The sequence below is a fragment of the Syngnathus scovelli genome, chromosome 22, assembly GCF_024217435.2.
Source record: "Syngnathus scovelli strain Florida chromosome 22, RoL_Ssco_1.2, whole genome shotgun sequence".
Lineage (NCBI taxonomy): Eukaryota > Metazoa > Chordata > Actinopteri > Syngnathiformes > Syngnathidae > Syngnathus > Syngnathus scovelli.
Window position 1 is genome coordinate 238,390 of NC_090868.1, and position 20,982 is coordinate 259,371.

The 20,982-nt window shown below is 53.9% G+C and overlaps 5 protein-coding genes across 21 annotated transcripts; 1 reads left to right on the forward strand and 4 right to left on the reverse strand.

Annotated features, from left to right (window-relative positions):
- Positions 1–151: 151 nt before the first annotated feature.
- Positions 152–7,187, forward strand: dyrk2 (dual-specificity tyrosine-(Y)-phosphorylation regulated kinase 2). 5 transcript variants are annotated; one of them, XM_049760420.2, is made up of 7 exons: positions 152–464; positions 2,637–2,740; positions 3,217–3,520; positions 3,602–3,765; positions 4,023–4,412; positions 4,480–4,570; positions 4,646–7,187. In XM_049760420.2, the coding sequence occupies exons 1-7, from the start codon at positions 425–427 to the stop codon at positions 5,257–5,259; spliced, it is 1,707 nt and encodes a 568-aa protein (XP_049616377.1). In that variant the 5' UTR covers positions 152–424; the 3' UTR covers positions 5,260–7,187. The 5 variants fall into 5 exon arrangements, with proteins under 5 accessions (XP_049616377.1, XP_049616381.1, XP_049616380.1 ...); XM_049760424.2 differs by having other exon boundaries at positions 443–464; positions 3,162–3,520; XM_049760423.2 differs by lacking the exon at positions 152–464 and adding an exon at positions 482–2,302 and having other exon boundaries at positions 3,162–3,520.
- Positions 7,188–10,045: 2,858 nt separating this feature from the next.
- Positions 10,046–11,614, reverse strand: ifng1 (interferon gamma 1). Of its 2 annotated transcripts, none has more exons than XM_049760524.2 (4): positions 11,255–11,614; positions 11,083–11,154; positions 10,480–10,698; positions 10,046–10,396 (listed from the first exon to the last, which is right to left on the reverse strand). In XM_049760524.2, exons 1-4 carry the CDS (start codon positions 11,372–11,374, stop codon positions 10,187–10,189), a joined length of 621 nt encoding a protein of 206 aa, XP_049616481.1. In that variant the 5' UTR covers positions 11,375–11,614; the 3' UTR covers positions 10,046–10,186. The 2 variants fall into 2 exon arrangements, with proteins under 2 accessions (XP_049616481.1, XP_049616482.1); XM_049760525.2 differs by having other exon boundaries at positions 10,046–10,348; positions 11,255–11,603.
- A 409-nt stretch (positions 11,615–12,023) lies between these two features.
- Positions 12,024–14,534, reverse strand: LOC125991993 (uncharacterized). Of its 3 annotated transcripts, none has more exons than XM_049760516.1 (6): positions 14,398–14,534; positions 13,586–13,678; positions 13,113–13,302; positions 12,834–12,905; positions 12,484–12,717; positions 12,024–12,329 (listed from the first exon to the last, which is right to left on the reverse strand). In XM_049760516.1, the coding sequence occupies exons 1-6, from the start codon at positions 14,415–14,417 to the stop codon at positions 12,216–12,218; spliced, it is 723 nt and encodes a 240-aa protein (XP_049616473.1). In that variant the 5' UTR covers positions 14,418–14,534; the 3' UTR covers positions 12,024–12,215. The 3 variants fall into 3 exon arrangements, with proteins under 3 accessions (XP_049616473.1, XP_049616472.1, XP_049616474.1); XM_049760515.1 differs by having other exon boundaries at positions 13,586–13,718; positions 14,398–14,500; XM_049760517.1 differs by lacking the exon at positions 13,113–13,302 and having other exon boundaries at positions 14,398–14,462.
- Positions 14,535–14,732: 198 nt separating this feature from the next.
- On the reverse strand, positions 14,733–15,896 carry il22 (interleukin 22). Of its 2 annotated transcripts, none has more exons than XM_068649653.1 (5): positions 15,726–15,896; positions 15,568–15,633; positions 15,341–15,487; positions 15,158–15,217; positions 14,733–14,969 (listed from the first exon to the last, which is right to left on the reverse strand). In XM_068649653.1, the coding sequence occupies exons 1-5, from the start codon at positions 15,894–15,896 to the stop codon at positions 14,877–14,879; spliced, it is 537 nt and encodes a 178-aa protein (XP_068505754.1). In that variant the 3' UTR covers positions 14,733–14,876. The 2 variants fall into 2 exon arrangements, with proteins under 2 accessions (XP_068505754.1, XP_068505753.1); XM_068649652.1 differs by having other exon boundaries at positions 15,341–15,490.
- A 251-nt stretch (positions 15,897–16,147) lies between these two features.
- Positions 16,148–20,407, reverse strand: mdm1 (Mdm1 nuclear protein). Of its 9 annotated transcripts, none has more exons than XM_068649642.1 (13): positions 19,995–20,407; positions 19,706–19,722; positions 19,544–19,673; positions 19,191–19,471; positions 18,864–19,115; positions 18,659–18,768; positions 18,481–18,550; positions 17,701–17,888; positions 17,459–17,601; positions 17,356–17,405; positions 17,086–17,291; positions 16,701–16,862; positions 16,148–16,208 (listed from the first exon to the last, which is right to left on the reverse strand). In XM_068649642.1, the coding sequence occupies exons 2-13, from the start codon at positions 19,718–19,720 to the stop codon at positions 16,172–16,174; spliced, it is 1,644 nt and encodes a 547-aa protein (XP_068505743.1). In that variant the 5' UTR covers positions 19,721–19,722; positions 19,995–20,407; the 3' UTR covers positions 16,148–16,171. The 9 variants fall into 9 exon arrangements, 8 of the variants coding, with proteins under 8 accessions (XP_068505743.1, XP_068505742.1, XP_068505744.1 ...); XM_068649641.1 differs by having other exon boundaries at positions 19,706–19,825; XR_007489501.1 differs by lacking the exon at positions 19,995–20,407 and adding an exon at positions 17,029–17,085 and having other exon boundaries at positions 17,156–17,291; positions 19,544–19,825.
- Between the last annotated feature and the right edge of the window lie 575 nt (positions 20,408–20,982).

The following is a 20,982-nucleotide window of genomic DNA, read 5'->3' on the forward strand; positions in this document are numbered from 1 at the left end:
CTTCATCCCTGATCTTGATTGGTTCCGTTTGCGTTCCATGTTGTGACTGAATTCGTGAGCCGCTTTCTCTCAAGTGTGGGCCGGTGTCTTGGAGGTACGTCATCATTGGCAGTCCGCCGGGCATCTGCCCTGCAGGCCAGAAGCTCAGGACGGCACTGCACACATGAGCCAACACACACACACAAGAGAACACTTGCATAAAACTAAACTCCCCCCTGTGAATGAGGCTTGTAATGATCCCTTTTTGTGTGCGTGCACGTTGTAAGAGGGAGGACAAGTGGACTGACTCCACTTCCACTGCAGGACGACTACTTGAGCGGAGGAGGAGGCTGTGCGAGTACGAGTGAGTGAGTGAGTGAGTGAGCGTGCGTGCGTGCGTGCGCGCGCGCGCGAACGAAGAGAGGAGAGCAGAGCAGCGGCCGCCATGTTAACCAAGAAGCCCGGAGCCTCGGTCCTTCCGACGGGTGAGCGTAACCTACTGCAGCCGGGACGAGTGCACCCGAGCACGGCTGAGCTGGGCTGGGCTGGGCGGTGCGGTGCAGTGCAGGGGGCGAGAGGCGAGGGAGGGGACTTCGCTCCAGGAGAGAGAGAGAGAGAAAGAGAGAGAGAGAGAGAGAGAGAGAGAGAGAAAATCGAACAAGTTGCAAGAGAAATGAGAATCTAGCTGTCCGGCTAGCATGCTAAGTGCTAAAAATAGTCTCTTGTGATCCCGAAGTGTGCATGATCCGCTAACGTTAGCACAGAGCAGCGACAGACACTCGATCAAATGAATATTTGATCTGCTTTTTTACGCGCTGCTCGACACAAACGCGACTCTTGTGTGACATCACGAGTACTTTATGTTGAGCTTCTCTTTTTTTTTCTTTTTTTTGGGTGGGGGGTGGTCAGCAGCTCACGCTCACCCCAGCTAGCTGTTCGCTCCTCACGTGAATTGCTGCTGCTGCAGCTATGTCATCATCCTAAATGCGATGGTTCTCGAGATAAGCTTGAGAAGCCGTTGAAGGACTAGAAGAAGCCACCGAGGCTCAGAATGCAAAGCATCCAGTAAGCATGCGACGTGGTAAAAATAGTCTCTCGTCTCCTGGCATGAGCAGAATGAGCACGACTGGCACTTGGCACTGAAATGCAACGTGGTGTGGTGTGGTGTGACGTGACGTGACTTTTGGCAAGGAATAAAGCTGCAGTCAGTCTCCTGCTGCTAGCTGCTCGCTCGATCATTGTCATGTTTTGCCGCTGTTGTGTCGTTACTGTGTGATAGAAGTTGCGAACAGTCCATTTGGCAACATTGCTTGCCATTGTCTCCGCTGTGACAGAAACTCATGTGACACTCAAGTCCAACTTTCCGTTGAGCTTCACGGAGGATCGAAAGCAGTCGACTCGGGCTCATGGTTGAATTTGGTTCCTCTTGGCTCGCCCGCCTGCCTGCCGTCTTGTTGCACGCGTGGGGCCACAAACGGAGGACAATTGTAATATTCCATTCATCTGTTGAGCTTTTTGACCAATCAAAGAATTGCCTAATACAATTTCCTCCCCATTGAGTGCCAAAGCATACATTGAGGACAATTCAGATGTTTGGTCCGTCACGTGGGTGAAAGATGGCGATGGCTATATTTGCAAAGCTCTTACTTTCTTTTGGGAGAATATTTCCTGTCCACAGGCTGATATTGCGTGCATGGGCACAAATTCAAGCGCGGGAACGAAATGGGACCCGCTGTCCGACACCACGCGTTGACCGGCGGCCAAATCGTCAGTCCCGGTCGTCAGTCCCGGTCGTCAGTCCCGGTCGTCAGTCCCGGTCGTCAGTCCCGGTCGTCAGCCCCGGTCGTCAGCCCCGGGCGTCAGCCCCGGGCGTCAGCCCCGGGCGTCAGCCCCGGGCTGGATTTTCTCTCGTGGTGTGACTGCCGCCCGAGCCAAAACTTCTTCTTGGCTTTTTGCCAGCACTAGTGGGAGGGGGAGAGTCATGGACATTTTGGGGCCGGCTTTCTGCGGCGCACGCGCACCTTTTCCCACCCGTCCTGTTAGGCAGCATGCCGGTGGCGCTCGCCGCCTCTCTGGCATTTCCGGCGCGGCGGGATCGCCGATGCGCCGCGCTCGCTCTTGCGCTCGTTCCTGCGCTCTTTCTTGCGCTCGCATGCGCCGACTGATATTACGAGCGACCCGTGCTTCAGGTTTTTGGGGTGGCTGAATCTGCAACCGTTTTAATAACGTTGTTGCACTTCAACTGGTCCAAATGCCGGCAAGTACAGCCCACAGACAGGAAATAGAGCGCGGTTGTCCATAGAGCGGACTGACGATCTTTGCGGTAAGCTCAATGCTTTGTTTTGAGATCAGGGGAAGGAAGGAAGCGAGCGAGCGAGCGAGCGAGCTCGTTTCCAAAAAGCGTGCTCGCTCGCCGTCCACAATTTGCGAGCAGCGCGAGTGGCACAACGTGTTGGCGGCTCGCTGCCCTCATTAGCGGGCTTACATGGCGGCGACTTCCCATTCAAATGTCCCACGCCATCTGTGGTCTTTAAAGTCACTTTAGCACGCACCTCGCAGGAACCCCAAAACTCCCACGTCAACCGTGAAAGGACGAACGAACGAACGCACGCACGCACGCCATTGGAGATTGACAATTTGGGCTTTTTTTGTTGCAGGCAAAACGGGCGAGCCGGTCTTCTCTCCCGGTCACGGCGGCTCCCTGACCACGTCTTCCGTCACGCTGCCGCCGCTGCGCAACGGCAACCTCAACCCACTGACGGTACGTTTGCCGGCGGCCGACCGACCGACCGACCGGGTGTGCGGTCACCGTGGCCACGAGCCAGCCGCTCACTGAACGCGGCGGTGCATTAGTGTACGTGTGAGGCGGCTTTCCTCACCTGCGTCCAAATGAAGACCCGCGTGACAACTGCCCGTACAGGTTTAGTTTGTTCCGTGCACATGGCCGTCACGCAAAGCACTGGCGTCTCGGTGTTTTTTCCCGCTTGACAGAGTGGAAATTCCATTCATCTGCGGCAACCCTGCAAAAAATGGATAGAATTCGAATGAAGTATCCACATTTACAGTGAAGACAAAGTATTGATTGAGAGCGTTTTTGTCTCACTGTTTGCTTTATGATGCGTTACAGCACCATTTTTCTCTGGTAAACAATTATGTCGTTTGTTCTAATTGTTCAATTTCAGCGGGGCAACCGCCAAGTGCAGTAAGCGCCGTCCTATTCAAAGCCTTTGCCCTCAGGGTGGCGCTAAAGGGGCCATGTCGGAGGGCGTGCACATCACGCAAGTGTTGGACAACGGCGGCGTCAAGCGTCCGCATCAGAGCGGGCCGCAGCTCAACGGCCTGGCGCCGCTCGCCCCCTCCCGGCCGGAACGCCCCGCCGCTGAGCCGGACTCGGCCCAGCGCGGGCGCCCGGGCGCCGCCTCTCACAAACCGGCCGACGTCAAAGCCAAGCCGGCCGCCTCCACGCCGGAGCAGGCCATGAAGCAGTTCATGGCCAAGATGTCGTCCTTCGAACATCACGAGGTCTTCAGCTACACTGAGGGTGAGCGGCGGCGGTGGCGGCGGCGGCGGCGGCGGCCGCGCAACCCGTCCGCTGCTCCAGCTTGTCGTCTTTTCTGCCTAGTTTACTTTGTGGGTCCCAACGCTAAGAAGAGGCCGGGCGTCCCGGGGGGCGCCAACAACTGCGGCTACGATGACGAACAGGGCTCCTACATCCAAGTTCCGCACGACCAGATCGCCTATCGCTACGAAGTCCTCAAGGTGATCGGCAAGGGGAGCTTCGGACAGGTAGGAGCGCGTCGCAGCTTCATCCCGCCCGGAGTAAGCCGCAGTATTTTCACTTCCCGTTTCGGCCTTGGCGCCGATACCCGGCACGGATACCGGCCCATCGCCGCTCGGCTCGGCCTGACAAATGAGATCGGTTCTTTCTGCGTCGACTTGACGAGCAAATGAGCGACCGACGGTGCGGCGCGGCGCGTTTGCAGAAAACCAAGACCTTGACGGCCGTCCCCGCTACGCGCAACTAACCCCGAGTCGGCCCGCAGGTGGTGAAGGCGTTCGACCACAAGACGCAGACGCACGTGGCGCTGAAGATGGTCCGCAACGAGAAGCGCTTCCACCGGCAGGCGGCCGAGGAGATCCGCATCCTGGAGCACCTGAGGAAGCAGGACAAGGACTCCGGCATGAACGTCATCCACATGCTGGAGAACTTCACCTTCCGCAACCACATCTGCATGACCTTCGAGCTGCTCAGCATGAACCTGTACGAGCTGATCAAGAAGAACAAGTTCCAGGGCTTCAGCCTGCCCCTGGTGCGCAAGTTTGCGCACTCCATCCTGCAGTGTCTGGACTCGCTGCACAAGAACCGCATCATCCACTGCGACCTCAAGCCCGAGAACATCCTGCTCAAGCAGCAGGGGCGCAGCGGAATCAAGGTGACACGAGTCGCACCCATACCCAATTCAAGTCGCGGTAACAAGTGCTTGCTTCTGTGCTCATCAGGTCATCGATTTTGGCTCCAGCTGTTATGAACATCAGAGAGTTTACACCTACATCCAGTCCAGGTTCTACCGGGCGCCGGAGGTCATCCTAGGTGAGACGTCGCCGCGAAGCAAAGGAGCCCCGGCTGGAAAAGCCGGGCCGGCCGCTGACGGAAGGGTCGTTGCAGGTTCCAGGTACGGGATGCCCATCGACATGTGGTCCCTGGGCTGCATCCTGGCCGAGCTCCTGACAGGATGTCCGCTGCTTCCGGGCGAGGACGAAGGCGACCAGCTGGCCTGCATCATCGAGCTGCTGGGCATGCCGGGCCAAAAGCTCCTGGACGCCTCCAAGCGGGCCAAGAACTTTGTGTCGTCCAAAGGCTACCCGCGCTACTGCGCCGTCACCGCGCTGCCCGACGGCACGGCGGCGCTCAACGGCGGACGCTCGCGGCGCGGGAAGCTGCGAGGTCCGCCCCGCAGCAAGGACTGGAGCGTGGCGCTGAAGGGCTGTGACGACGCGCTCTTCCTGGACTTCCTCAAACAGTGTCTGGAGTGGGACCCTGCCGTGAGGATGACGCCCAGCCAGGCGCTGCGCCACCCCTGGCTGAGGAGGCGACTCCCCAAACCACCCGCCGCCGACAAGACGGCGTCATCCAAACGCGCTCCCACCGACGGCGCCGCCGCCGCCGTCACCACCGTCGTCTCCAAGCTCTCGGCCAAAACCAGGACTAACCTGGCGCCCATCACCGACGCCAACGGGAACCTGCAACCGCGGACCGTGCTGCCCAAACTGCTCAGCTGAAAGTGAGCGCGCCCCAACGGCTTGAGGCTGGCTGGGGTGCGTCGGCACGGCACGGCACGGCACGGGACGCATGGCAGCGTCCCCTCCCCAGCGGTGCCACCGTTCAGGCTCCTGCAGCGGTGGAGTGCTGCTGCAGACAATCATCACAAAGGGTGCTGAAAGGCCATTATTTAGCAACAATGAAGACACCGAAACCCTTTGTTTTCTTCCGGAGGACAAAATGTGCCAAGTGGCACGCTAATCCGCGTCGGTCGGTCGGTCGGTCGGACCCATGAGCGGGCTTAGCTAGCAGACAAGTCTTACGTCAGTAAGTTGACTCGAGTGCTTTGTTTTCAGTTAGCGCCCTGCTCAAAGAGGCTTCTGGTTTGGCTGCAATTGGCATCATGAGACACCACCATGCTATCAGAGGCCAATTCAGGACAGACTTCAAAAGCATGCAATGCTTTCATTTTGCTAATACTGCCAATTGAACGACAAAAAAAGATGACGATTGATCGTGAAGAGTCGGTGTTAACAGCGCGTTGCGCTGCGTGCGAGGGCGTCAACCGTTTTAAGCCATTTTCGATCCTCCCATGTGTGCGTGCCTGCCTGCCTACCTGCGCCGCAAAATCTCTCGCATCAAGTGAACGCCTCACAACGAGGCGTGATGTTATTTATGAATATTTATTCGACATGTGTCTTTTCTATCAGGATGTGCAGCAATTACTTGAACGTGTGCGCATGTTTATTTGAAAACGCAAGTGGCAGTGGCGCGACACTGTTGACCATGACGTTAGCGACGTGGCTCATGGTCGAGCCGACGCGAGAACACACTACCTGTTTGTGATTAATGCCCCCCCACCCCCGCCCGACTCGACGAAACATTTTGTGCCTTCAAAGACGGGCGCCGAGCCACGATGCGTTCTATTACTGTTGTGAGAGGCGGGGCTAGGCGCAGACATGTAATCAGACGGATGATGTCACTCGTCGCCAACGATAAACACGGCAGGGCTAAGCTAACACTAGCCAATCCACCGCTAGCGACAGAATGCTAGCCGATATGCTGCACTGACGTTTGTTTTTGTACTAATCATGTTAGAACCGCTGATAAAGCGCAAGTGACAGTTTTAATGAGTGCTTATACTGGTTGCTAGCATAAGTTGTTGTTTTTTTTGGACCGGGTCATGCTAACTTGACTTGCGGGTGTCTAAATGCTAAGCGCTGCGCTAGAGGCAAGTACCAACAAGCGCTTGAGCCAGCAGTTAGCATGAGCGGTTTTGTAGTGGAAAGCATCAACTAACACTAGCCAATCGGCCGGCGGCATCCAAATACTTGCCTCTGCACTGCCACTGACGTTTGTTTTCTATTCACGACCCACTGCCGACAGAGCGCTAGTAGCACAAGCACTGGAACTAGCTACTAGCATTAGCGTCATCGTTGTGGCTACCTCAAACTAAGCTCAGCTGTGATGATGATGACGACGACATGACAAACACCCAGGGCATTTTTTGGGGGTCGATTCTACCAAAGTGCATTCCTTAGCGGCGAGCTAGTGGCTCAAAGAGAGGACAGATGCAAGTTGAGTTTGGTCAAAGGTCGCAGCCGTCACGTATAGCTAACCTCTTGTTAGCCTTTTGCCTGCAGCTAACCTGCGAGCTGATGTGGCTAGCTTGTCTTAAGACGGACGGACGGACGGTCGGACAGACAGACACACTAGTGTTAGCCGTGCTGTGTTTCTGTAGCGTTTGTGGGTTTTTGACGCGGCTGGTTGACGTCGTGCGGAGAAATGAATGCTGTGGCCAGTTTTACAATGTACTGTATCTATCCACTGTACACTAGACACACACGCACACGTTGGTTTTTTTTGTTTGTTTTTTTCTAGTGAGCCTTTGTAACCTTTTATTGTGGTGGAATATGAATATGAATACAACTTTACTGACTACAATGAATCACGTGTGAAATAATGAATGAATCCTCTGGATTGTAGCCAAACGCATGACAGAGTGGCATTTTACGGAGCCTCTTGTTGCCTTGACAACGACTCACAGCCAATAATGTCACCAGCCAGGTTTTGTTGTCATGGCTCGTTGACACACGCGGCGCGGCGCGGTGCGGCGCGCACTCGGGCGGTGCGGCACTTCTTTTTGTCCTTCCTCCTAAAAAGAACAATTAAGCCCCACCGACCGACTCGCACAAGCCGGTATCAAATTTGCGAGAGGCCAGAGTTGGGTTTATTTTCGGCAAGTGTCTTCATCTCACACGCATGTGGTGAGAGTCTGCGTCGACGTGAAAGCGTGCAACCGTCTTGTTACGTCCGGCACATTCACTTAACATTTCAAACGCGAGATACTTGCCAGTATCAACGGTCACCAACCCGGGCAGAATTGGTAAGATGTTCATTCTTGAACAGTGAGAGTGATCATTTATCTCGAATAGGATTCAAAATAAATGAACGATGAGGCATTTCGGAAAGGGAGACTCAAAGAAAATAAGATGCTTCCGGTTCAGTCAGTGATATTAAATCAATAAATCATGACATTAGCCAGCGAGTGTCAACTTATGAGCGCCGCATGCATTCATTACTGTGATACTAAATAGTTTGACATGATGATCTTCTGGCCCATTCATTGAAGAAAATGTGCACTTCCATAATTGGAATTGAATTCGCATGACGTAAATGTCGATTTACAGCATTTCAGCGCACAAGTAGTGATCAAGAAATGTCCATTGACATCATTCATATGTACAAGCTGTATTTGGCACTTACCGTCAAAGACGAGCTGGCGGCCACCCAAACTGACGTCACCCTTGCTAATCGGGTCCTCCCAATTAGCGTCCAAATAGATCAGTGCAGCACCCTGCTGGCTGGCAACATGTAGCCGACACACGAGCCTGACTCATGACTTGACCTGTAAACATAAGGCCACACTTGTCATTTCATTTGTGGCGTCAGCCTTCTTATTTGGTCAAGAATAGACTATACATGAGGAGGCGTAGACTTACGCTTGCTAGCTTAACATTTTCTCTTCAAAACCGACCAGTCGTCGAACGTTGTAAGGTTTGATCTTCCAAAATAATCTTAACAAGGCGTACTTTCAAATTGACGACTTGAAGCTTCTGAAGATCGCGCTTCCGGTCCTTTTCACTTTTGCCGCCTGAAGTTTAATTACCAAGCACTTCCGGGTCTCCTTTTCGGTTTCCTGGTCCGTTCTTCTTCTGTGGTTTTTTTTTTTTTTTTTTGCTTTAATGCTAACCCTAGTTACCATTACAAACAGCAGTGTCAAACTGAGTACAGAAATATATTCATTCGGGAAGAAATTGAAAAACGCAATACATAGTGCTAATCAAGAAAGGTCGAGCGTGTGACGACTAACTGGACGCAGCAATCGAGCTTGTGCTCAATCGTGTCCACCAGATGGCAGCAAAACACAACGTGACAACACTAGATGCGGCGTACACAACGAGCGCCATTAAAAAGTCAAGTCAAGTTTCTTTTTACAGCCCTAAATCACAAGCAGTCTCAAACGGCTTCACGTCTACAAAACAAATGGACAATTATTCCCAAAGCATCCCCTGATCTTAAGCTCCCAAGAAATTAAAAAAAAAAACAGAATAGAGTAGATCTCTTTTGTCATTGTCACACATGTACAACGAAATTTAAAAAGTGCCAACCGATCAGTGCAAAAAGATAAAAAATAAAATAAATACAATAAATAGAATGAAAAGTTAAAAATGCAAGCTAAAAACCACACAGAAGAACATACACAAACATGAACTTTTTTTTTTAGCGGCATTTAATGTGACTACCGCTGTAGGGTAAAAACTGTTGGCGAATCTGCTAGTCAGCCCTTGATCTAATTGATCTGTAGCGTCTGCCAATGTTAAATTGCAAAAATAAAGGTCGTGAAAATGGGTACGCACACAAGCGCACGCATCTGCAAACACAACATTATAGGAAACAACAGACTTGAAGAGAAACATGTCAATTTGATGGAGCATTGCGGAAATGGCGTCGACGTTGCCTTGTCACCTGTGACGTGCTTGTGGAATTCCCCCTCTTACTTACTTGGACTCCGTGAAGAAGGGGACAAAAACGCGTGTGCATTGTGAAGTTTTCCACGTCACAAACGCCATCTTCTTGTCACGGAAATACATTTCCGTTTCTCACTGGCACTAAATGCCTTTCTTTTTCTGCGTTGGGAGGGGACCAAAAGTGGGCGTAGACATTTTGCCATGTCAAATATGAATGCAAATCAAGTCAATATTCCCCGTCGTCTGACACATTTTAAGACGTGCAACAAGTTGTTTCCTTTTCCGATGCTGACTCACAACGAAACACACACACACACACGATGACGAGAGTGGAGAAAGGTTCAGTCATTCAGTGTCAGTTTCTCTTTCCGTGTTGTCATGGGTTTCTTTGTCGTGGCTGCTGCAGTCGCCGCCGCCGCGCAAAACGCGCGCACGCGCTTGTTTCCGAGCTCTTTGACCAAGTTTAGCTTGGCATCAGATTATTAATGGTGCATCAATGACCTGAAGCGTTGGAGACGCGGTGGGTGCCTTCTTTTGCCACTCAGGTGTTGATTCCTACTTGTTCTCTGGACCTGAGGGCGCGGCCTGCGACTGCCCTAGGTAGGTAGGTAGGTAGGTAGGTAGGTAGGGAGGGGCTTGGCCTGGGACTTATCCGGGAAGCCAAATGATTGGTGATTCCCACCAAGGCCGTGGAAGTTTTCTTCTTCTTCTTCTTCTTCTGAGAAGTCCAAATGCCGCTTACGCTCTTGCTCAATGAAAACGTGTCAGCAGCCAATAGAATTGTAGCATCTTTATTCAGTGCTAATCAAATAAATAGCTCATAAATAAGAACAAATCAGGCTTAAATAGCATCATCAAAATGTGTGTGCATGGGAATAAATAGTTTTGTGATGGAATGAAAAGGCATCCCACAAGCTCACGGTTTTCGCCTGCGGCGGCGCGCCTGCGGCAGCGTTTGCCTTCGACGCCGCAGGCGATTGGGCATCCCCGCCCGGCCACTCTCTGCCAACAAACTGGCCTCCTCGTACAGCCAGGGCAGCTCCCACAATGCTTTGCTTTGGACCATCAAGTTGTCCATCTGGGGGGGCAGAGTAACATTACAGCCATGGGGAGGAGCGTCATCCATCTGAGGTCAGACGTTTTGAATGAATTCAGCAACTCTTTCATTTGAAAAGCGAGCGCACGTCGCGTTTGTAAAAGCAGTTGTACCTGGAGGTGTCGGAGCTCGCTCAGCCCGCTGAGAACTTTGTCCTGCTCCTGAAACCTGTACTTGCGCAGATCCCGCACGCACTTCAGCAGGTAGTTCAGCCCGACTCGGGGGTCGTCTCCCGAGGTGGACGCCGGAGGGCCGGGCGGCGGCTGCTTCAGCATGTGCCCCAACAGCTCCTCGTACGCCTGCAGCACCGCCGACATCAGCATTTCCTTGGCCTGAAAGGCGCAGCGGCAACAGTTGGAAACAATGGCCGTTTCACCCGTATTGCCATTGACCCGTGAGCGTTTTCCCAAAGTTCTCTCCTGTGCCTTTTTTCCCAGGACGAAACAAACATGGACGACGTACGTACTGCCAACGACCATATATCAAATGAACATCAGCAAGAACGACGTGCAAATAAGAGCATTGAAATTGCAGAGGCAGCAGCAATAGTCGGCGGCGGCGGCGACCGTGGGGTGCGCACGCACGCACGCGCCGCACCAAGCACCACTTGAGCCCACAAGCAGACATATGGTTTTTCGGGATGCGTTTAGTGACACGCAAGTCACCTGCTACACTGAGCTGAAATAGGCTAAGCTAGGCAATTGAAATGCTTTTACCTTCATCTTGGTGCTCAGGAGCTCTCTGGAGAAGACGGGAAGGCCGTTAAAACGTTCTTTGGGTGGAATCTTCTGCAAACACAAATACACGGGAAAAAAAAATCAATCAATCTGGTGAATCCAACAAACCCAAGTAGCGTGCGTGCGTGCGTGCGTACGCGCGCATCCTCACATAAAGTTGCAGTAGGTTCTGTATGGTTCTGTTCATCCTCGCAGGCACATGAGAGGTCGTGACGCCACACACACACAGGTAGGCGCACATTCCGAGCATCCCTCTCGCCGCGGTAACCATGGTCAACTGGAGTCCGCTCGAGCGCGTGTGTGCCGTAAACGTGCGATTCCTGAGGCGGGCCCCGACGCCGATGCCGATGTGAAGAAGTGTCGACGATGTTTCGCATTTAAGAGAAGAGACGCGTACGCGGGCTCGCACACGTGTGCGCGCGGTGATGATTTAAGTGTGAAAATGTGGTTGACGATTTCCTTTAAATCACCAAAATTCAGAGAAGGACAAGGTGCGGGGGGTGTGTGTGTGTGTGTGTGCGCGGAAGCCACGATGAGGTTTAGAGGAACTTCTCTTGAATTTCTTTTACTGCTAGGATTGACTTTGAGCAGTTGCGTGTCACTTTGCATAGCACCCGCTGCTATTTTGGTGCGCGCCTTTCAAAATGAAGTGCAACTAACCACCGTCTGGCAACATACTAGGTACGGACGGAGCTTCCGAGCTGATTTTCGACAGGCAACGTCATTTCCAATAAAGGCTCGAAAGAAAGAAAGAAAGAAAGAAAGAAAGAAAGAAAAAACCCCACAGCATCATGCAGCACTGAGCAGACCTAAAATGTCCCTGGCCTGGCCTGGCCTGGCCTGAAGGGTTAAGGTGCCATCGCCACTGAGTGAAACTTGGTGAAAGCGTGAGGAATGGAAAAACCAGTTCAAGTCGTCACTTTCCAGGAAAGTTCAGGGACCAAGTGTGAACTTTTATTATTGTCATTTCAATCAAGACGACAAATATAAGTATTGATGATGAGAAAACAGGTTCAAAAAGGTCTGCTTCTTCCGCTAAAGAGAATAAATTAAGGTACAGGAGGGACTTAAATAAAGGAATAAATTAGAAGAAGAATTTGGAAAAAACGCATTCACGGCGAGGCATCGGTGGGTGAGGCCAAAGTGTGAGAGCCGATTACGGTTGCCATGTTGTACACCTCCAGAAACTGAGAGAGCGCTCTCTTCTGGAATGTCACGTCATCCACCTGCACACACGCACAGGGTTGGATTCACATTTACAGTTGGTTATTGACCTTTTGATTGATGATATGCGTATTTGAACAATTCAAGTATCAATTGAATTATGAAAAGATTTTTTTTTTCTCCCGTCTCTTTTGAACGGAGCTGCGTGGCGCTAACCTGGAGCTGCGTGAGCTGATGCAGGACGTTTGCGGTGTTGGGGCAGTGGCGTCTGGCCAGGGTGGCGCTCAGGTGGCGCAATTTGCTCGTCAGCTGGCCGACGTTGCGCCTGAGCCGCTCCTGCCCGGCGTGGTCGGGCGCTCCCTTCAGCAGGGTGGCGTTGTGCAGGATGCTCTCCGAGATGCGCGTATACACGTGCAACGTGGCCTTCACCAGCTTGACTTCCTCTCGGTTCTGTGGGGACCAAAGGCGTCAGCGCTGCTGCTGCTGCTGCTGTGGCGGCGGCGGCGGCCCTACCGCCCGAGCCAAGCGCTCCAGGACCATTTTGGCCTCTGCCTTTCTCTTCCTACCTGACACGCTCTGATGCTCCTGATGACGCTCTTGAAGGGAGGATGAGTGCTGATGTTTACGCTCTTCAGATCCTGAAACACACACACACACACACACAAACATAGGCTAAAAGTGCTGAACCACACACAGTCTGAGAGTCATTCCACATCACACTACAATCGCATACACAGTACAATACACGCGCACGTAAACAAAACGCGTTGGCACCACGAGAAATGAAAACGCGACAAGTAACCACAGTAAAGTGGCTTGATCCCTGTGGGACGCCGTCAGCTCACCACATCTTTGGAGATGTCCTCCAGGATTTTTCTCAGTTCTGGATACGGGTCCGAGTGACTGGCGCCTACCACCAGGGAACCCAGCAGGAGCAGAAGACACAAGCGGCTCGGCGGCGACATGGCGGCGGACGGAGTGACCGGAGACGAGACGAGAGGAGGGTGCCGTGCGACGAGAGACGAGTGACGGATGCTGAGCGATGGCGACGCTTTTTCAGGTCAATTTGCTGAGCGCCGCTCGCATCTTTTATACACGTCTTTTGTTTCATTGTGGTCTGTGGCTGCTCGGTAGCAAACACCAAAATCTTCCTCTGAACTTCGCTGCTACTCAGAAACACCCATGCGTGCGTGCAATTGCACGCACACAGACACACACACACACACACACACGCACGCACGCACACACACACACACACACACACACACACACACACACACACACACACACGGCCTTCCTTGAAGGAATTTCCACTCACCTCCATCTTGGCGAGGACACTCCCGGCCGGGTCACTGCGGTTGTCATTAGTTTTCGCAGAAGCCTCAGTGTGTGCGTGGTTGACACTTGCTTTCTAGATGGGTGTGTGGTTCCAAACATTTTCATGAGGCCACCTTGACCCACCAGGGCGTGTGGCCGTGCAAATAACACTCACAGACATTACTGACTCTTTCGTGTGCGTGTGTGTGTGTGTGTGCGTGCGCGCTTGACAGAGAGGTCCAAGTGCAGGTATGCTAAGCTGCTAGGTAACGAGTGAAGCTATTCGCGTGTGGGTGCGTGTGGCCGCTAAAGAGGCCAGTAGGGCTACTTTCAGCGGCCGCAACGCCAACTTTGTTTCCACTCAAAGTCTTTGTGACGCCCTTTTTTCCATTCTATCGCTTTTTTTCTTTTCCTTTGCGCTCAGATAGTGTCCGTCCATCCATCCATCCATCCATCCATAGATAGTCAGCCCATCAACGAGTCGCTCCATGAATTTCATCCGCACGCGCTCGCGCGCACACGCGCTGCATAAATGTGATTTGCTCAACTTATCCTACGGTGAGCACCGGAAGTATGCCTTTTAATTCCAAAGTGTCTTTCTTAGATGAGGTTAAATTAGACGAGGAGGCAACTCCGAGCCGCTTTTACGCACCAAACACGGAAGCGTATCGACATGGCGTTGAATTAAATGCGCTAACTTGGACTTGGGCTTCTTTTTTGCCAGATGGACGACAACGCACAAACAGCGCAAACATTATGTGCGTGTCTATGCAGACATCATGTGACCTTGTGTGTGTGTGAGTGTGTGTTTACCTGCATGCAGATGAATTCATGTGTACGCATCAGAGGCGTGAAATTGTGCAGAAAGGCTGCCATGCAGTTTGGCTTCAACCACCCACCGGTGCTTCTAATCGCATCAATCGGCAGGTAAACCAGGTCGCGCCCGAGTGACAGTGACGTCATCACGGCCGGCCCCCCACACGTGATCATGAATTCACCGACTATTTAACATGCAGTATTTGAAAACATAGCGCACGTAACGTTTGTAAAAGCGTCTCAGGTGTGTGACAAGAGTATCTCTCTCTCGCACGCACGGAGACACCCCGTAAAAGTAGCACCCCGCCATCTTGGCCAAGAAAAGATTTCTGTTTGTTGTTGAAAGAAGCAAGTTTATTTGAAATGTCAGTACTGTAACACACGTCTCCATGGTAACAGCCACATAAATAGTAAGGCCAACGATTAAATAAGCCAATAAATAAAGTAGTCATAGTTGTGGTAGTTGGTTGTGTTCGTCAGCGGGCGGCGCTCACGCAGTTGTCATGTAGAAACGCGAAGAGCATGTCCACTTCGCTCAAGGCCTTTTTCAGGCCACGACTGCGGTCCATCTACAGACAAATCCAAATTCACATGAAGTCATCAAGCGTGCGGAGCGGAGCCTTCTGCTGCCGTTCTTCTACCCTTTGGCCTTTGAGTGCCCCGCTGAGAAAACCTCAGTTCAGGAGCAGGCACACGCGCCTCCACAACTACACAGGAATGACTGGCTTGTTCTATTTTCCACGCATGCAAAGCCTACCTGGGCCAGCTTGTCGCGGAACTGCACGACGTGCCGGTGGTGTTGGTAGTGCGGCGCATTCTGAAAAGGGCACGCAAGAGCTCAAAAAGTCAGTTTGCCAGCGGAAGAGCGCGCGCGCGCACACACACACGCACACACACACTCAATTTTCCAAAGTCATCCGACTCAAACCACTCCACTCACGCATCCGCGCTCCTTGAGGTCTTGGCCGGCTCTGCTGAGGTCCGAGTGCAGCTGGTGCATTCTGGGATGCCGGTCGTCGAGGCCGTCGAAGACGTCCTTCAGGTAGATGTCCAGGATGTTGCTGTGCAGGCAGCAGACCACCACTTGCTGCTTGAGAAGAAGGGGCGCCGCTCAGGTGAGCTACGGTCGAGCCCTCGCCGCTCGAGGCCTTTGAATTGATCCTTTACCTCCTCGTTCACCACCGGAACGTTCAGCCTGACGTCTGACTCCTCCGCCGTCTCGGAGCGCTGAGCCTGAAGAACGACGACACGGAAAGAACGCGGCAGGGCCGCGAGGTGTCATGTTGGGAGAACCGGGCCGGCTGGCCGGCGCTCGTACCACTTACGTGCAGCGAGACTTGCTGTGCGGCCCGGTACGTGTTTGGACTCCTCAAAACCGAGCTGAGCGGCTGAACGACGGGTCCCGCCTCCCCTCGCCGGACGCAGCCAATCAGGAGCAGCGCCAGCACGCCAAGGAGGCGGCGGGAGACGAGCGCTGCGATGCCGACCGCTTTCATGATGATGGAGCCAAATATCAAAAACAGAGTTGGCGAAGAGAGGAGCAAATGGGCAGGTGATGTGAGACCAGCGCACACGCCGCATTTTATACACACACAAAGCCTCCGCCCCCCCACCTGAAAATAGGGCAAGCAAAAAAACCTCAACGCACGCACGCACGCACACACTACACACACTACACACACTACACACACGCGGAGGTCAATGTGTTTACGGTCACCTGGAGGAAATGAAGTGTCAATCAAAAAAGTGTGATGAGAAACTGTGTTTATTATTAATCTGGACCAGTGACTGGAGCACTTCTTTGTTTCCTGGGAGGGGGAGGGAGAGCGAGAGAGAGAGAGAGAGAAAGTGAATGAGAGTGTGCACAGTATATGCAAGAGTGCATATACGCATGCTGAACGAGCATGTGGCACGAGTGCGGGAGCTCAGAGTCATCACGATGTTTGCCAAGCATGTTTATTGACACACGTCACTGGCAATTAATGACGTCCGCCATTACATAAAAATAACAACCGTGACGTCACAAAATACAAGTTTATGGTAAACCATTGTACCTTCAGCGGGAATTTGAATTTGAGCGGAAGTGACGCCCGCAGCCGGACAATATTTGATCAGCGGGGGAACGGGAGGGAGGCCTGGTCGCGGGACGGACTTTTCATCGCCCGATAAAAGGTTCCGAGAGGAAACGAGAAGTTTCCAAGAGCGCGGCGGACGAGAGGAATCCGTGACAATTAAAGAACCAATCACATCAAAGAAGAATGAAGGAAACGAGAAGTCAAGGAAGGATACAAAAGTCGTACAAGAATGAAGAGCGACGGAGGAGACTGAAATGAACCAATGGGAAGAAGGTGGAGTTAGCGGTCCATCCGTGGCGGCGGCTCAGCTCCTCCCCCAGAATTGGCGCGGCCTGCTCCGCGCTCGCTCCAGCACGGCCGCCGCCAGCGAGCGGCTCCACGTGACGTCTAGGGCCAAAAGAAGGGAGGCCGGCGTTAGGCCTAAGGACAAAGCAGACGTGGCCGCCAGCGTCCGGTGCCTTCAAATACGCCTCGCTTAACCATTCCAAACAAGCAAAGAAAAAGTCCAGCCTGCCGCCGCCGCAAAGTAGAAGAAGACGAGACGGCGAGTCACCTCGGTCGGGACACAAGCGGCCGGCGGCGTACGAGCGGAACCTCAGGCCCAGCTCACCTGCGCACACGCGAGCGCCGCACGGTCAAGACGTTGTCGGGCCGCTGCAGCCACGGCCGGCGCCGCTCACCGTTGTGTTGGAATTCGGCGTGTCTCAGCAGGCCCCGGATGACGCGCGTCGGGGGCGGGGCCGAGCTCGGCCGGGACGCCGCGGGCCCTTCCGGAGGAAGCTCGGCGTGTGCCGCCGGATCGCCGCCGTGGCGCCTCTGCGCAGGGAGCACGTCGGTCGCTTCATCGCTCAACCCATCGCAGAGTGATCAAATCAATCACCTGAAAAGCTTCTCGTGAAGTGGCCTTGCCCACCAGCATGCCGCCCCCTGCTGGAGACACACGCATCACTTTTGCCCTTTTGTCAAGTGCAGGGTGTGCGTACCGCAGGTGGGTGTGGTGAGATCAAGATGAGTTCTGTGAAGCGGCCCGCCGTACTTCTCGGGAGTGGGAAAGCGTCCCGCGCCTTTGTCATCCTCGTCCTCGCCGTCTTCTATCGCCGCCGGGCCTTCACAGGGGCGGCTGCTGCTGAGGGAGGGAGGGAGGGGAAAGAAAGGGACACAAGCGCAGGCGAGATGATGAGCGGCCGGCGCAGACGGCAGCGGCCGGCCGCCGCAGACGCCTCACCTGGCCAAGTCCGGAGGCTCGGCGCGGGGAGAAGGGCGGGGCACCGAGGCGGGCCGGCGGGGCCCGCCGCCGTCGGGCTCCCACAAAATGTTGTGCTGGGACTTGAGCTGGCTCAGGTGCTGCCGAGAGAAGTTGGTCCCCCACGCCCGCCGCCGGTACCACCGGGCCTTCTGCCTCAACAGCATCACCTGCACACAACGCGGCTTCGACTTCAGAGGGTGCGGCACAGCGGTCGCGCAAATGCAGGGCCGCTTGTCACAGGTACGCACGCACGCACGCGCGTGCGCACGTCAGTGGCAGCGTGTGGCGGCTGTGACCCAAATGGCGGAAAGGCGGTTCTCAGAAGTGAGTCAGCGCTTTGAAGACTCCCAAAGTGTTCTGGTAAAAGCCAAGCGTGACCGCGGTGACCCTGATGCAAAGGCGCACGGCAACAGGAAGGCAACGCACATCACTTGCCGGCTTTGAGGGAGAAGACTTTCTAGTAGGTACACCTGAGCGACCTACCTCGTCGCTGTGTGCGCCTTGGGAATGAGCACTTTGACACAGCTATGCGTGTTTCCTTTTTTGAAGTGCTCTACAAATACAATTCGGTTGAGTTGCATGTTTGTGTGAGTGTGTGTGTGTTGCATTGTGTGTATGTGCACAGTTTCCCCGAAATGAACTGTGGTGGTTGGCTGGTTTCCGCACGCGCTACTTCTCATGTTCTTGAGCTGACTCATCAAGTCACACAAGGTGAGCTTAGCAAAGTGGTTTAGCTAAGATGCTTGGCTTTGGGGTGACCTGAGGGGTCTCGCCTGTGTCTCCACATTGGGGAAAAGGAAAGTTGGCTTCATATTCCGTCAGCAGGTTCCTGTCACACACACACACACACACACACACGCACACGCATTAATAGCTTACGCTGGGAACACACACGTGTAAAGGCCAACTATATTAGCCTAAAAAGACGCAGGCACACCTGTGTTGTCGCTGAACCTGCGGCGGGGGTGTGGCTTCGCTTTGGCTGGCGGGGCCAGCATGCTGCGGGTGGGGCATCATTTCTGACTCCTTCCTCATCCTCTGACTCTTCTGATCACACAATAGCAATGAAATCATCACGGATGGTCGTCGATGTCATCCACTGTGCCCTGCGTGTGTGTGTGCGTGCGTGCGTGCGTGCTTACACCGCGCGTGTCGGAGAGCGGAACTCTCTGCCGGCATTCCAGAAACTTGCGCAGCCGGGGGGGGCCACGAGGCGGAGACGCACCTCGGAAGTTGCGGCGGTACTCGGTTTCCGAGCAGAGGGGACGGCTCTGCGGTTCCGTCGCGTGTGCTTTAGTTTCCATGGCAACGGGCTTCAATCGAAAGGAGGAGGAGGAGGAGGAGGAGGAGGAGGAGGCGGCGGCGGCGGCCTCTCTTCTGCAGGGCCGGAGCATCTAAGGACAAAAAGGGCATCACGTGAGCAGCGGAAGATGCGTCGCGTGTGGCGCACACGGTGTCGTGCCGGCCACCTGTTGTGCCGTCAGCAGCAGGGGAGAACCAGCGTCGGCCACGCCGCTCGCCGACTCGTAGAGGCGCTCTGCTTTCTCGGAGCGAGAATGTGCGCGTCCCGCTACCGGTTCGGGTCTTTGGCGCCTCGGACACAGCGGAGGATCTGACCCGGCGGAAGCCGCCGTACGTCGGTGGTTGTTTTCCTTGTTTCGCGCCGTGACGACGGACGCGCTGTGGGCCCGTGCGCCGGCGGCAGGACCGCCTCTCCTCTCATAACCAAGCCGCTCTTCTCTGCTCCCGGCTGATTAGACAGACAAAATGAAATCAAAAGATTGGATCAAAAGACAGGCGCTTTCTTCCATCTCGTGCTTACCTTTGCCATGGGCCAATGCGTCGCCCGGCTGAGGAGAAACGCTCCGAGAACGTCCGTAACTCCTCTTGTATTCACTCTGACAAATGACATCAAGATTGGATGGACGGGGAAACGCGTGATTGGTCGCCAGGGAACTGTCCTCAAACAACTGACTGGTCGCTTGACGGGAGAGCTCATTTCTAGACAAATAAATGGACTCGTTGCCCGTCATTGCCGAAAGTCGTGCCATTAGTGACGTCACTTCCAACTGACGGAGCAGGAGTACGAGTAGCTGCCAATCATCTCGAAAAACAGTTCACAACGCTGACGTCACTCCTAACTGACGGAGCAGAAGTACGAGTAGCAGCTGCCAATCATCTCTAAAAACACATTTTTGGCACTTGCGATGGCGCTAATTAGCTGGTTAGCAGGTGAATTAGCGAAGTCAGGCTAACAGCAAAGCTCATCTTACCGTGAGCGACATGACGTTTCCGGGCGAGAAGAGAACGAGACGGCGGGCACCTGGGAAACGACAATTGGTTCTTCGACGCGTCGGCGGGGGGTGGGGGGGCGTGGGGGGTGTCAACGAATGAAGGCGACAAGTCCGGCCCGGCCCGGCCCGGCCCTGAGGGCTAACATCGAGCGCAACAAAACGCCGCTGTTGCCATGGCAGCAGACCGGCACGCGCATGCGCAAAGACTCGTCTTCTTCTTCGTCCGTTTCACGGCGGTTGGCCGGCAAATTCCAAGTTCATTACCGCCGCCTTCCGAAATGGAGTGCGAGTGCCACGACGTTTCCTCTCCAACGAACGTGCGTGCACGTCGCCTCCTCCTTCTGTGTACGTGTGTTGAGGAACTCCTCATCTGGGTTGAACTTTGACTGCACTCACTCCGTTTATGTACTATATCCATGTTGCCGACCGAGGATACAGAATAACCTGTACTGTATCGAAGAGATGTACTCCATCCACGGCTGTAATGCAACAAAGTCCTACATCAACTGCTTATGTGCTAAACGTGTACACGGGAGAGTCACAATGTCAGCTTCCTGTTAGAAAATGGCACCACTTTTATTCATTTAAGGCTTTTGAAGTTTTGACTTACTTGACATTTGGCTCCAACCCCGCCCCCTCAACAACAACAACAACAACAGCAACAACGTAAGCAACCCAACCGAAAGCAAAAGATTGCTCAACATCGGCAATGTGCATGCAGGCAGGAAACAAAACCAACAAAAGTGCATTCACGTTTACTTTAGCCTATCTTAGCCGACTCCATGACGGCTTCTTGGCCGTGAGGAGGGGGCTACGGTGTCCCTCCAGTCACGTTAACTATGCTTGACGGGCCTCGGTGGCGCTCCCTCGTGGCCACGCGGAGGGTGGCGCGAACATGCTGATACTGCGCCACCTGGAGGTCAGGCGGACAAATGCTTGCATGCGGCATGACCATCACTCACTCACG